Consider the following 12,801-nt stretch of genomic DNA (forward strand, 5'->3'; position numbering starts at 1 on the left):
GGTTGATTATTCAAATAGAGAGGGTTGATAACTTTTAGCCAGAAAAAAAGTTTGTCGAAACATATTAACATGGGTGCTAGTTTTGAAGATCTCGTCGAGATGGATTTATTGGTGAAAGCGAATCTTACATCGGAGTTGTCGTTTAAAAGTTAAAATGTTTTAAACTTTCAAATTTGGAAGGATTGTTTCTTTTTACATGCATGCAAACGTACGGCAAGGGAAAACATGTTTAATTCTAATCCTGTCGGAAACCGATCGCTCGCTAATCTCTTGGCGATCGAGCGCCAGCTAGGGCAGCTCATTTGTACGGGGGGGGGGTTAATACGGTTGAGCTTTAACTTTTTTTCCTTAAATTTTCACTGGACCATCAAGCCCTCCGTTACGAAGGGGTATCGATTAATCTCCACCGTTAACAAGTTTAGGGGGGTGCACTGAAGCAGAAGTGTTAATGGTGTTAATTGAGGGAATAATCCTCCCATTGTAATTCTATAAGGTAGGGATTGCCGTGACCTCTCTTCGCGCCCCTACAAACAGACGTGACTCGACTCGCATCCCTCTTCCGCTTGTACTTATATACCGAGAATCATCAACGGAAAATAAGAGTTCGATTAGTTCTATCATTTACATCAAACAGGCTTATCAACACTGCCTTGCCAAGAGAGCTTTTGGCAGGACTCGTTGGAAAAGGAGCAACAAAAGTGAGAACAAAATAAGATGTCTTTTGGAAACAATCCAAGGGAAGAGTAATATGACAAGAGGTTAAATACTTCTATACTCTTTAAGAGAGTAAGGGCAGTAAAAGGAATCCATAAAGGAAACCATTGAGAAACTACCTCCTTTATCTTCTGGATTATATTACACACATAAAGTTAGAGCCACGTTTGAAGTTTAGAATAACTTTTCAAAATCTTTACAAGTTCTATATATGGCCTGATCAGTTGGGTCCTCTTTGTGTGGAGATGATGACAAAAACTATATTGACGGTTAACCATTGAGAAACTACCTCCTCTATCTTCTAGATTATATTACACACATAAAATTAGAGCCACGTTTGATTTTTGAAATAACTTTTCAAAGTCTTGACAAGTTCCATATATGGCCTCATCACTCAGGTCCTCTTTGTGTGGGGATGACGACAAAAATTATATTGAAGGTGCTAATTTCACCTCTTTGAATTTCGTATGTACAACATGTGCAATGGGGAAATTATTCACTAAACCTTCATACCTAAAGGTCACGAGTTAGCCACTTAATTTCCTTTAACGCTTTAAGGGAGATATATGGCCCCATTCGACTATTATTGTGACCATTTTGATGCTTTATGGTACTCATTGATGGATATACAAGATGGCCAAATATGTGTCCCATATCAACAATGAACCATGATTTTGCAAAGCGGATCACTCAAATCATAAAACTGAGAGAAAATGATCCTGAGCATGGGACAAAATCCACCATAATAGATAATGCTGCTGAATTTAGTTTACAAGCATTCAAATGATTACTTTCTAGCTTTTGGAATAACTGTTGAGCATTTTGTACCCTATGTAAACACACAAAATGTTCTAGAAGAATCACTTATCAAGAGGATCAAGTTGATAGAAGACCACTGCAACGGAACCGTAGTCTCCCAACCTAGGTCCCCGCGAAGGTAGAGCCATGCACCACACTTACCACCGACGCACAATTATATTGGTGCTCCGGTGGTACGTGGGGTGCAGATCTCCACCCCGGGTCACCTTTTCAGCTTTGTAAATAATATAAGGAATTTATAGAAATCTTAAAATTCAAAATCCTTCGAGATGGGCATGTGTCCTATAGTTGTTAGGAAAAGTAACAAACATGAATTTTCGATAAATTTTGCAAAATAGCGCCATGTTTCGGTAAAGTAGCTTTAGATTTTGTATACGACCTCCAATGAAAAAAATATATGAAAGTAAATCTACAGAAAAAGTTACATCCGATTTCAACGGCCTACGGCCATTTACTGATTAGTTAGAATTGTGAAACCAAAAGTAAAATAGATTTTTTTTCTGGTTTTAGATTTTGATGCAATTTTTTAAAAAAGAACTTACATCCGGCATACCACCATATTGGTGCACCGATGGTAACCTTCGCTATATATTGAAACCAGCCGGCGCACCACCTTCTCTTCCTCTCTTCCTCTTCTCCCTTCCCCTTTCTCCACCTCTCCAACTTTTCCCCTTCTCCACCTTCTTCCCCATCCTCCTTCCTCTCGCTCCCTCCGGCCACCACCTCCTGAAGCTAATTCCTCCGGTGACTCCCTCTGATGACCACCACCTCGAACTCCCTCTGGCAATGGATACCTCCGGAGACCACATCCTCGACCTTCCTCCAACGAGCTACTCCACGGCCACGGTAGCGACAACCACGGCCACGACGATCGACGACGACCACAGCCACGATGGAGCATCTCCATGGCGACGACTAGCTAGATCTCGATCTAGATCTAGATCGAGGCTTTTTTTTGAATTGTAGAAAATATTACCGTCAATGCCCCTAGCTGGTGCGCCGATGGTACTTTTACTACCGCCGGCGGGCGCTGGTGCACCGATGATAGCTCTTTTCTTAGTAGTGTTCTCTTGGAACTACAAAGAAAACCTTGGTGTCTACTATGATGCACCGATGATGCAAGATCTATGATGGGGTAATGATGGAGGTTGATGAGGAGAATCGAGGCGAAGGTTGATGCATAAGTTCTCTTCTCTGAATCTCTTCTATAATGTTCGTGAGGTGGATTGCAGAGGTTGTGTATCTCTGATGTGTCTATGTCCTTCACGAAAGTTGTTTCCATTGATGAGGCAGAGGCGGTGGCATGCAGTACGGTTGCACTGTACTAGCGGCCTTGCCTATATCACTGGTCGTTAATATGTTTTAGAAATCCAATGATAATTTTTCCAAATAGAAAGTTGCTTGGTTTTCGCTAAATCTTCACTTAATGTCTTGATTTCCTTCCAAGGGTGCTTAATTCCTGAAATCCATATGAAGATACAAGGTTTATTTGTTTTCCCTAAAATCGTGTTAGTTGGAAGTCGAAAACCATTGAAACCAAATCAAAACTCAGTGAAAAAACCTTAGAAAACACTACATAAAACCGAGCTATCATCTAGGTCCACGATCATTCTGAAATAATTTCTTTCTACGAAGCAACATGTGAATGTGTAGCATTATCGATGAAGATAAGGGTACTTGTATTGTACAAATGCAGACAAGTTAAATGAAGAGCTATATTATAAAGCATATTGCTCCTAAGCTATTTTATCCCGCATGAATTTAAGAAGAATGGGGAAATAAGTATTTTGCAAATGAAGTCATATGATAATAACGATGATTTGTTTATCAAGTCCTTACTCAACTCTCTGTTTCAAAATTATGTAAATGAAATTGGTATGAAAAGACTGCTTGACTTGCAAAATTCAGGGTGAGAAATGTCCTAGGTTATAACATGTTAAAGATTATTATTTTGCTAGTATTGCACTCCTTTTTGTGAGTTTTCCTACCAGTTTCTCATGTAAGTTTTTTAATGAGACAATATCAGTACGAACATGGATATCATATGTCATTTCCTCCTTGTATTCGTACAAGGTTTTTAGAATGGTTTTTTTCATGCCAGATAACCAATTGGATTTTTGGAGGAGATAATTCAAAATGTGATCAATCACAAGGATAATAAAAGATTAGGAATAGTGTTAGGATTTAATTAATTATGTTTATTAAGAGAATAGTCATTTCATTGTAATTCGGTGAGGTGGTTGAGGAACTTCCTTTCGCCTTCTTCCCACCACCTTTTCTAAAAACCCAAACCTCAAATTTGTTCTAGCTTATAATCTTGTTTAGTCTAAACTAGACTATAGCCAGAAAAATTAAGAGTCTAGGCATCTGGAAGATGCTGGTGGGGAGGATTTTTTCCTAGAAGCCGCCGGAGAAACTGAAAAGAAGTGGGTCAACCATCGTGACGTCTCTCCATGCCCCCATGGAAGCACATCGTTGGTTACCTATTTCTGCTGATTCTCGCCATCTCTTGTGCTGCTTGGAGCTATACGATTTCTGGAAATGTTAAAAGTAGAAGAGGAAGACATGCGGTAGGGAAAGCTCATCAGTGACCAAACTCGTGGCAACGGATGCGGACAAGGCTCCCGTCGCTCAAGAGGCAAGAACGACTCAGAGGTATATACGTGGACACAGAAGGGACTTGAACTCCAGACCTTAGAATCTGATACCATGGCGAGTTTCATACACTAGCCAATATAACCAAAAGTATAGCTCACGAGTCACGATGCATATACGTGGACATTGCGATGGGGGAAGGGGGGATCAATTTTAGGATAAATTGTGAAAATCAGATCTCGAACTCAAGACCTTAGGCATTATGATATTAAGCTTCATGCACTAGCTAACCAACTAAAAGTTCAAACTGATAAAAAAATATCAGTACAATCCATTTATACATGAAGCTTGACAGCTCCATGATGCAGCACGGGGGGAGAGCCTAGTCCACGTATCTTAATCCGAAGTACTGAGCACACTACCGAGATTAACAATAGTCTTTTATTTTGTTTTGTTCTTCATAGTTTTATCCTACAAAATTCGTGTTTTTTTCTAAAAAATCCTACAAAATTCGCAATTTTTCACGAGTTCCTGTAGGGATAGATACACTGTAGCCCTTAGGTTTGATGATCAGGTGAAAAACCTGTAGTGACGCAGCAACGTTGTTAGCAGTGACATGCTTATTTCAGACCGTGTCTGTACATTTTCTGTAAAATACAGGCTACATTATATACACTCGGTGTTTGAAAATTACAGATGAACTATCTAATATTGCTGTGGAAACTTTCGCCTATCCGTAGTCATGCACAACTTGCCATTTTGGTATGAAAATCTATGTGAGGGCTAGCCGAAGAAGTGAAAAGGGCAAGATCTTAACTCAGAGAGACTGTGGCCCGTAGGTTTGATGAACAGGTGAAAAACTATAGTGACGCAGCAACTGTTCTAGCTGTGACAAGCTTATTTCAGACCGTGTCTTTACATTTTCTGCAAAATACAGGCTACATTATATACACTCGGTGCATAAAAGTTAATGACGCACTATCTATATTCCTGTGGAAATTCTTGCCTATCTGTAATCATACACAATTTGCCAATTTGGTACCAAAATCTGTGTGAGCCCTCGCAGAAGAACTGAGAACGGCCAAGATCTGAACTCAGCAGTGCTGCTGTTTTCTCTAATTCTGAAGTTTTGGACAGATTGTGGCGGAGGGCGTCGATATAGAACCTGAAAACGAAAACCAGCAATTTACCACATACGAAGCGTTAGTGCTAGATTAGTAGAGTCGTTGAATGATGTTGGTGAATTTGGGTGCACTCACAGAGGCTGGGGTAGCACGGTTGCTTTGACACTGGATCTTCTTCCAATGGGGGTGGCACTTGGCCATATATCATTTCACAGCTCATGTCTTCAAAATCTGAGGTGTTGTGTGTTTTCAGTGAGCATGGTAATCATCAACTAATTGAAACTCAGAACTTTTTTTGTCACCTCAAGTATGTAACTTCCTTAACTACTACTATTTCATTTTTATTCTGTATCAAGATGATTTCAAAGAAAAAAATAGTATTTGCCATGATCAGGAATCGGTTTGTTAATTGAGCATCTCAAGGAGGAAGATACACTCACTTGGGTTCATGGTGAGGGGAAGTCCAAACTCGTCAGTAAAGAAGCTCTGCGTGGGGATCTTACACATATTGACGCACATCCCTACGCAGCCGCTGTTCTCCAAGTACCTGGATGAATTCCATGGATGTAAACCGATGTAACAGGGTTTCCTCACATTTCCAGTAAGTTTTCATCATTCCATCAATCGGCAATGGTAGCATCGATCAATCATACCTGCATTTCTTTATGAGCACTCCACTCCTCTGCTTCACCCCGTTCACCTCCACCTCCACAACCTGATCAATCGAGAACTCATGATTTATGGAATCATATATTCATATGACAAGATTTTTCTGATATCTGAAAACTGATATAATTTCTGACCTCTGACGGGCCGACAAGCCAGTGGAAGAAGGGAACGGTGAGGGCGGCGTTGAACTCGCAAGCCCAGCGCGTGGGCGGGAAGAGCTTCTTGAACTGCTCGGGAGCGCCGGGAGGGAGCATGGAGATGAGCACCTCGCGGACGGCCTCCTGCTGCTGCGCGCGCGACCGCCCCACCATCACCCGCCGCGACACGTCCACGAAGCTCTCGTAGTCCCAGTCCCACACCGCCTTCTTCTCCTCCTCGCCGCCCGGCTTCTTCTTCCTCCCGGCGTACTTCTCCATCTTGCGCGCGAACAGCCCCATGAACGCGCGTTCCAGAGGACCGTCACGGTACTCCGTCTTCTCCCCCATCGGCGCCGGCGCCGTCGCCGCGCAGCGCACCGTCGCTCGCCGCCTCGGCACCGTTCCGGTCGCCGGCGAGGCGCGCGTGGCGAAGCGGAGCTCCACGGGCATCAACGCCATTGCTAGCTATGATCTTGCGTCCGCGTTGGTGCTGCGAGTGTCCAGTTGTGTTGCTTAAGCTAGCGGTGGTGGTGCTTGCGGCTTGCCCTGACGCGCGCCTTGTTGGCACGCGCCCGCCGCGGCCAGTGCGAGGCTGCCGGGGTGACACGTACGGGTTACGGCGGCACTGGTCCTCGTCGTCGCGGCTGGTTCACCGGCTGTGGGGGCGGGAAGAAGGACGGCCACAATTTATGAAGTCTGGATATGGTACGGTGGGAGAAGAAATCTATTGGCATGTCCACAGGTGCTCGTGAGAGTGTGTTTGGATTGCTAGCAAAGCATGCTCTACCAATTTTTTGGTTGTGGCTAAAAGATGAGCGCTGCTATACATACGATATAGTAGGACAATGCCCGCGCGTTGCCGCGGAAGAGTAAAATATGTTAACTTTAAAATAGAAATACCTGTGCGTTGCGACGGGAGAGAAAAAAAAAATCAAAGTTTGAATGGAAAAAATGTACTCCCTCCGTTCCATGGAAGTTATGTGAGATTTTTGAAATCCGAAAGTATCTAGACCCTATTTAGTATATAGATACATCCAAATTTTAACAAATCTCAGAAGACTTTGGATGGAGAGAGTACCCAAATTTCACCCCAAAGTTGATCAGCTAGTCTTAACTTTTTATAAAAAAAATTATCTTTTTGTTTGATTTGATTTTTATACTCCATAATTCTTATTTAAACATTTTAGACTAATTAAAATTTAAAATTATTTGCATTTAAGTAAGAAAGTATACTCTTTTTTTGTCTCTCTCCCACTCATCTCAGGTCTTCAATGCATGGTATTTCGGAAATATGAATAAAAAACATATGTAAAGATCGATTTCAAATATCCTATAATTGGTTAATTCCTCTTCACTTATTATGATACTTGTAAATATGCCGTACTGTATAGAAATCAAGTTAAGAGCACACCGAAAGATGTGACGTTTATTGATGACATGAAATTGGCAGCCAACCGTTTTTTTTTTTAAAGTAAAACAGCACCACGGGGTTTGCTACTACGATGTGCAACAATGGCATGTAGCCTAGACCAAACTAATCATGAAACGGTATATATACAGACCAAAGAAAAGTAATCTTAAAACTGAATACCTGAATCACGTAAGCTGAATTTTTTAAACCCTGGATCACGTAACATAATCGTACACAGCAGGAAGCAAAAGGCCTCAAACTCATACCCGTCCTCCAGCAGCTTATTCTTTTGATCCGAGTCAGAGCGGGCACAGACGACGTAGCTGCAGCAGTGGATCTACGGATGCCGCGCGGCCCCTGGATTCTGATCTGAACGTGCAGCGGCCTGAACTGCCGGAGCAGGCGACCAGACACACATGGACTCTGTCGAGGAGAGAACGGCTTTACAGGATAGCAGGCGGCGCGACACCGAGAAGACAAACGAGCTCAGGATGTCGGTCGTGCCGGCATGTCGAGGACCTCCAGATACGAACGCCGTCTATGGTGCGGACGGAAATCCCCGCAGTCCGCGTGCATGTAGATCAGCGTAGACATAACGTACTCGTGTTCCGCAGCCCCAGCCTTGACCTCTGCGCCGTGCGCCTACCGGCCCTCCTCCCTGCGGCCCCGCCCAGCGAAGCGTGGCTCCGATGTCTGATCCCTCCTCGTCGCTTTCCATGGCGATCCGCGGAGAATCGCCTCGATCGAGTCTCCAGGGATTGCACAAGAGACCTAGTTTATCGTGGTCAGCCTTGATCGTGGTTTGGAAACTCGCGATGTATGTATTTGAGTGCAGGATCGACCGGTATATCAATCTAAGTCATACACCTGATCTGAGTCCGTAACGATGTCCTCTTCGCATTCGAAATGACGGAAATCCTTCTTCGTGGGGTCGTTCTGCTCTGCTGGAACTCGTTGCGAACTCCTCTTCTATCCGTCCGGCCTGTATCCGGCCCATTGAGAGGCCCACTTTCTGGAACTTGCCGAAGCCACGGAGAGATTGAGATGAGACGTAGGAATCCAAAGGAACCGAACAGAAGGAACCGAATCGTTATTTCACTCAGCGGTGGCAGTGGGAGTAATTTCCATCAACTTTAGGGATAATTAAAAACGGACCAACAAGAAACCTTATTTTCTTTATTATTAGGTATAGATATAGATATAGATATATAGATTTCGTCCAATATGCGTACGACGCTAGTCGCTAGGTAGCAGCGAGCTTCCCACACGCGAGGCAACGGAAAGACAGAACTGATTGGGTTTGTGCTTGGGCCGGGGCTAGAACTTAGGATCAGATCCGGTAATCATTTCTTCTTTACCAAAGCAGCTATGCCTTATTCCCTTCCGCTCGATCGGTCTTGAACTATTCTGCCATTGCTACACGTTTGTAAGTTGATCTCCATGAGAGGCGCGATTTGCAAAGGCACATCAAGCCAAAATATAAAAATTAACCGGCTCACCTTAAAATACCGATGTGGAGTATGTATCTTATGTACCACTTTGTAGCTAAATTTGCCATTTGGTACCATTGTAAGTTTTCGTGACAAAAATCAATGGATTTTTTTAAAAAAAAAGAATGCAGAAAAACCGTTTGGTACATACATGCGCGCGTTGCAGCGCCCGTCCAATCTGAGAACAATGAAATGATACTTTTCAAATCTGAAACGGTACAAATATCCAAAAAGATCAACTCGAGTTGTGTGATATTCGGGCCAAATATTATAGATATTTGCAGGTTTACAACTTTTTGTGAATGGCTGCTTTATTACAGATTTGCTAATCACTGTACCATGCACTTTTGAAAGTTCATAATAGGCTCTAAATGGAAAATTTGCAGGCCCGCCACCAGTTTCATAGGGTAACAATGGACAATAATTACAAAACGATAATACAGACAAATGAACAATAATGGATACCATTCCATAAAAACACAACGTGGAGAACACTGATATGTGAATTAAGTGTAAACTTCAGACTGGAGCAGAACCGTTCAATTTTTCACAGATATTTCTAAAACATGGTCACTATGTGGATAGTAACTTCAGACTGGAGCTCCCTTGTGTGAAGGAATCTGAGGATAGTAGCCTGATAATAATGCGGACATGCGCTGAAGAAAAACATGCAGATTTTTTTTAAAGGAGGGCACAAGCTTTGGCCTATATATTGATTAAGAAGAAGTTTTACAACCGTTGGGATAATTTTAGGGAAAAGCGTGCATTAGAATTTTCATAACCATTGGGTTTTAATGGACCGGCCAGGAACAACCCAACAGATCTATAAAAAAAACACATGTGTGAATATTCTTACACAGAAATAATCAAGTTTTGCATGTATTTTCTGAAATGTAGATTGCTCTTGCTTTGTTATACAGCAAATAATATCCGGAAACTTGCAAGTGTGTTATTTATGGTATGTCCTAGAGCCACGAATTTTGAGAAAGCCTTGTGTGGTATTTGCTTAAGGGTATTTTCTTATTAAAAAGAATTGGTGGTGTCCGTACGTCAAAAAACCGTTTGGTACGTCAACAAAAACCGTTCCGGCCGCGCTTCTGTCTTGGTACGTGAAAAAAGTCGGAACAAGCCCACCCAAGGGAAAGTGGAAAACCAGGAAACTAGCGCCAGCTATCGCGCCACCTAGCAATCCCCCGCCAGAAAAAACCAGCGAAGGAAAAAAAAACAAAGAAGGGAAAAAACCAGGAGCTAATATTACACGATTTGCCACCGCCAAGTAAAAACACCGATTCGCTGTTCAGTTCCGTGGAAAAATAAAGATCCCTGACGAGCCCCGTTTTTCGGAAACTGACCGGCGGAGGAGGACGCCGGGCTTGGGCGCTCAGTGGCGTCGATCTGGAGATGCCGAGCTGGCTATGGCGCGATCAATCGAAACCTGCAGAGAAATAACGCAGGCAAGGTGGCAGAGGAGGGCGGCGGTTCGTCCAGGTCGACGCGAGCTGTGGAGAGAGGCGGCCGTCGGGAAGCGGAACATGGCTCGCGGGAACGGAGCTACGTCCAGGAGCCGGTGCTCGGCCGAGAGTGGAGGGGCGGCGGGGCGTTCTGATTGATGGGAGCATCGGCGGGAGAGCAAGATCGAGCGAGGAACGCCTCCTGCTCGCGGGATGGGAATTGGGAACGACTGGGAAAAGGACTTTCGTGTTGGAAGAAAAATAGCAAGGGGTTGGCTGCAAGATTACAAAAAATTAAGGTTTGCTGGGTTGTACGTGTTGTGCTTTCAGTAGGCTTGAAAGAGGGTACCGGTTGGGCCACTCGGCTTGGCTGGCTGGAGCTTTTCTTCCTCGCTCTAAAAAAATGTTTTAATTTTTTTACAAACCTTTGTAAAATGAAATTTTCATAAAAATACAGGAAAAAATTGATTGGATATTTAAAATATCTAAAGTGGTATTTTGTGTCCATAAATAAGCATACATTCATCATGTCAACAAAAAATATATTTGTACCGGATTTCTCCATCGCTTAAAAAGGTTGTCCCATAGAGGAATAATTTTTTTTTGGAGAAATTCTCCATGGCCTAAAAGCTCCGTCCAATCGAGAAAATAAGCTTCGGTACTGGAATTCTCCATGGCCTCAAAGGTCGATATGTTGTAATGCATGTGCACGACTCGCCGCGGTCACCACCAAATGCAACGTGGTTAACCCATGGGCGGCGATCATTTGTTGGCTCACGTCGGCATGGGTGTTCATCGGGTTCAACGTAGGAGACACGAGGTTTAAGTTTGACGACCTGCAACACCACGTTTCATAGTGACCTCAAATTTAATATATGTGGTATGTTACCATGTGATATGGATGACATTAATTTTTTGTAAGACCCGTAGCAACGCACGGACATTCAGCTAGTAGATATAGATATATAGATTTCGTCCAATATGCGTACGACGCTAGTCGCTAGGTAGCAGCGAGCTTCCCACACGCGAGGCAACGGAAAGACAGAACTGATTGGGTTTGTGCTTGGGCCGGGGCTAGAACTTAGGATCAGATCCGGTAATCATTTCTTCTTTACCAAAGCAGCTATGCCTTATTCCCTTCCGCTCGATCGGTCTTGAACTATTCTGCCATTGCTACACGTTTGTAAGTTGATCTCCATGAGAGGCGCGATTTGCAAAGGCACATCAAGCCAAAATATAAAAATTAACCGGCTCACCTTAAAATACCGATGTGGAGTATGTATCTTATGTACCACTTTGTAGCTAAATTTGCCATTTGGTACCATTGTAAGTTTTCGTGACAAAAATCAATGGATTTTTTTAAAAAAAAAGAATGCAGAAAAACAAATCAATTTCGGGCCAATTTGCTAATATGAACTGGTCCCACTTGTCAAATTAATTAAAAATAAAAGTCCCTAAAATAGAACCACTGCCTCCACCCACACCCTGCTCTAGTTGAGACGACCTATCGCACCCCGCTCTCGATTTGGGCGACGTCGGGCCGCGAGTAGGAAGGAGCACCGCCAGCGCTTGGCTGCGAGTAGGGAGGAGAGGCGGAACCGCTTGGACACCAGCAAGGGCGACCAGAGAGGCACGGTGTTGAGTAGGGAGGTGCTCGTTCGGGACACTTGCAAGCGAGGCACGGACGAAAGGGCGATGCCAACGGAAGGGACGAAGCTCCTATGGTGGTCATGTTGCATCGGCGACACGGTGAGGATGGTCAACCCCCTCTCAAGTGGGCTATTTTCGATATTTTCTGATTTTTTTTAATAGGGCTGACAAGTGGGACCATGTCCACCTTAACTAATTGGCCCCGACAAATTGAACAGAAATAGTATCAACTCATGTTTAGTGTTTTTTTACGAAGAATTTAAAATATTATGGTTAATTTTTGCCTTGCAAACGTGAAGTCGTACTAGATGATAAATTTAGGGTTTTCTATTTTCGTGCTCTCGGATCCTTAGTTGTGCTCAGTTTTTCCCAGTTCCTTAGTTTTTCATCAGTTTTCCCCAAGTCCTTGTCTGAAACCATCACACGTGCTGTAACGGCTGGTTGCCCGACGGTTGACCGTTATCTTCTGACTAGTGGGGCCACGTAGAGCCCGCAAAGACACGTCAGACCATCCATCTTTGTTTGACCGTAAGCATCGTTGTATCCCTGACCAAAATGCGAACGAGTGGGGCTTCGGTATATAGAATGCCAAGTGGGGCCATGACGCTGATACAAGGGGCAATACACGGGTAGGATTAGATTTTTAAACGGAGCTCTACAGCGATGGCACGGAGGAGGTGGCCTGCGGGGTGCCGAGATGAGATCGACGTCCACAAAGAACTGCATGAGGCGAGACCAGAC

General features: G+C 43.6%; 1 protein-coding gene across 1 annotated transcript; it reads right to left on the minus strand.

Moving 5' to 3' along the window:
- Window positions 1–4,968: 4,968 nt before the first annotated feature.
- On the minus strand, window positions 4,969–6,713 carry LOC124690936 (beta-carotene isomerase D27, chloroplastic). The gene is made up of 5 exons (XM_047224254.1): window positions 6,056–6,713; window positions 5,906–5,967; window positions 5,693–5,799; window positions 5,388–5,483; window positions 4,969–5,293 (listed from the first exon to the last, which is right to left on the minus strand). The coding sequence occupies exons 1-5, from the start codon at window positions 6,515–6,517 to the stop codon at window positions 5,244–5,246; spliced, it is 777 nt and encodes a 258-aa protein (XP_047080210.1). The 5' UTR covers window positions 6,518–6,713; the 3' UTR covers window positions 4,969–5,243.
- Window positions 6,714–12,801: the final 6,088 nt, after the last annotated feature.

The sequence above is a fragment of the Lolium rigidum genome, chromosome 1 (genome assembly GCF_022539505.1).
Source record: "Lolium rigidum isolate FL_2022 chromosome 1, APGP_CSIRO_Lrig_0.1, whole genome shotgun sequence".
NCBI classification, from domain to species: domain Eukaryota; kingdom Viridiplantae; phylum Streptophyta; class Magnoliopsida; order Poales; family Poaceae; genus Lolium; species Lolium rigidum.

What these genes read in the sequence shown, in the direction of transcription:
- LOC124690936 (XM_047224254.1), bottom strand. Translation starts at nt 6,517, where the DNA reads ATGGCGTTGATGCCCGTGGAGCTCCGCTTCGCCACGCGCGCCTCGCCG. An exon ending in GTGCTCATAAAGAAATGCAG is followed by an intron (nt 5,800 to 5,905) that starts GTATGATTGATC and finishes GAATTCATCCAG; the next exon opens with GTACTTGGAGAACAGCGGCT. An exon ending in TCCCCTCACCATGAACCCAA is followed by an intron (nt 5,484 to 5,692) that starts GTGAGTGTATCT and finishes ACAACACCTCAG; the next exon opens with ATTTTGAAGACATGAGCTGT.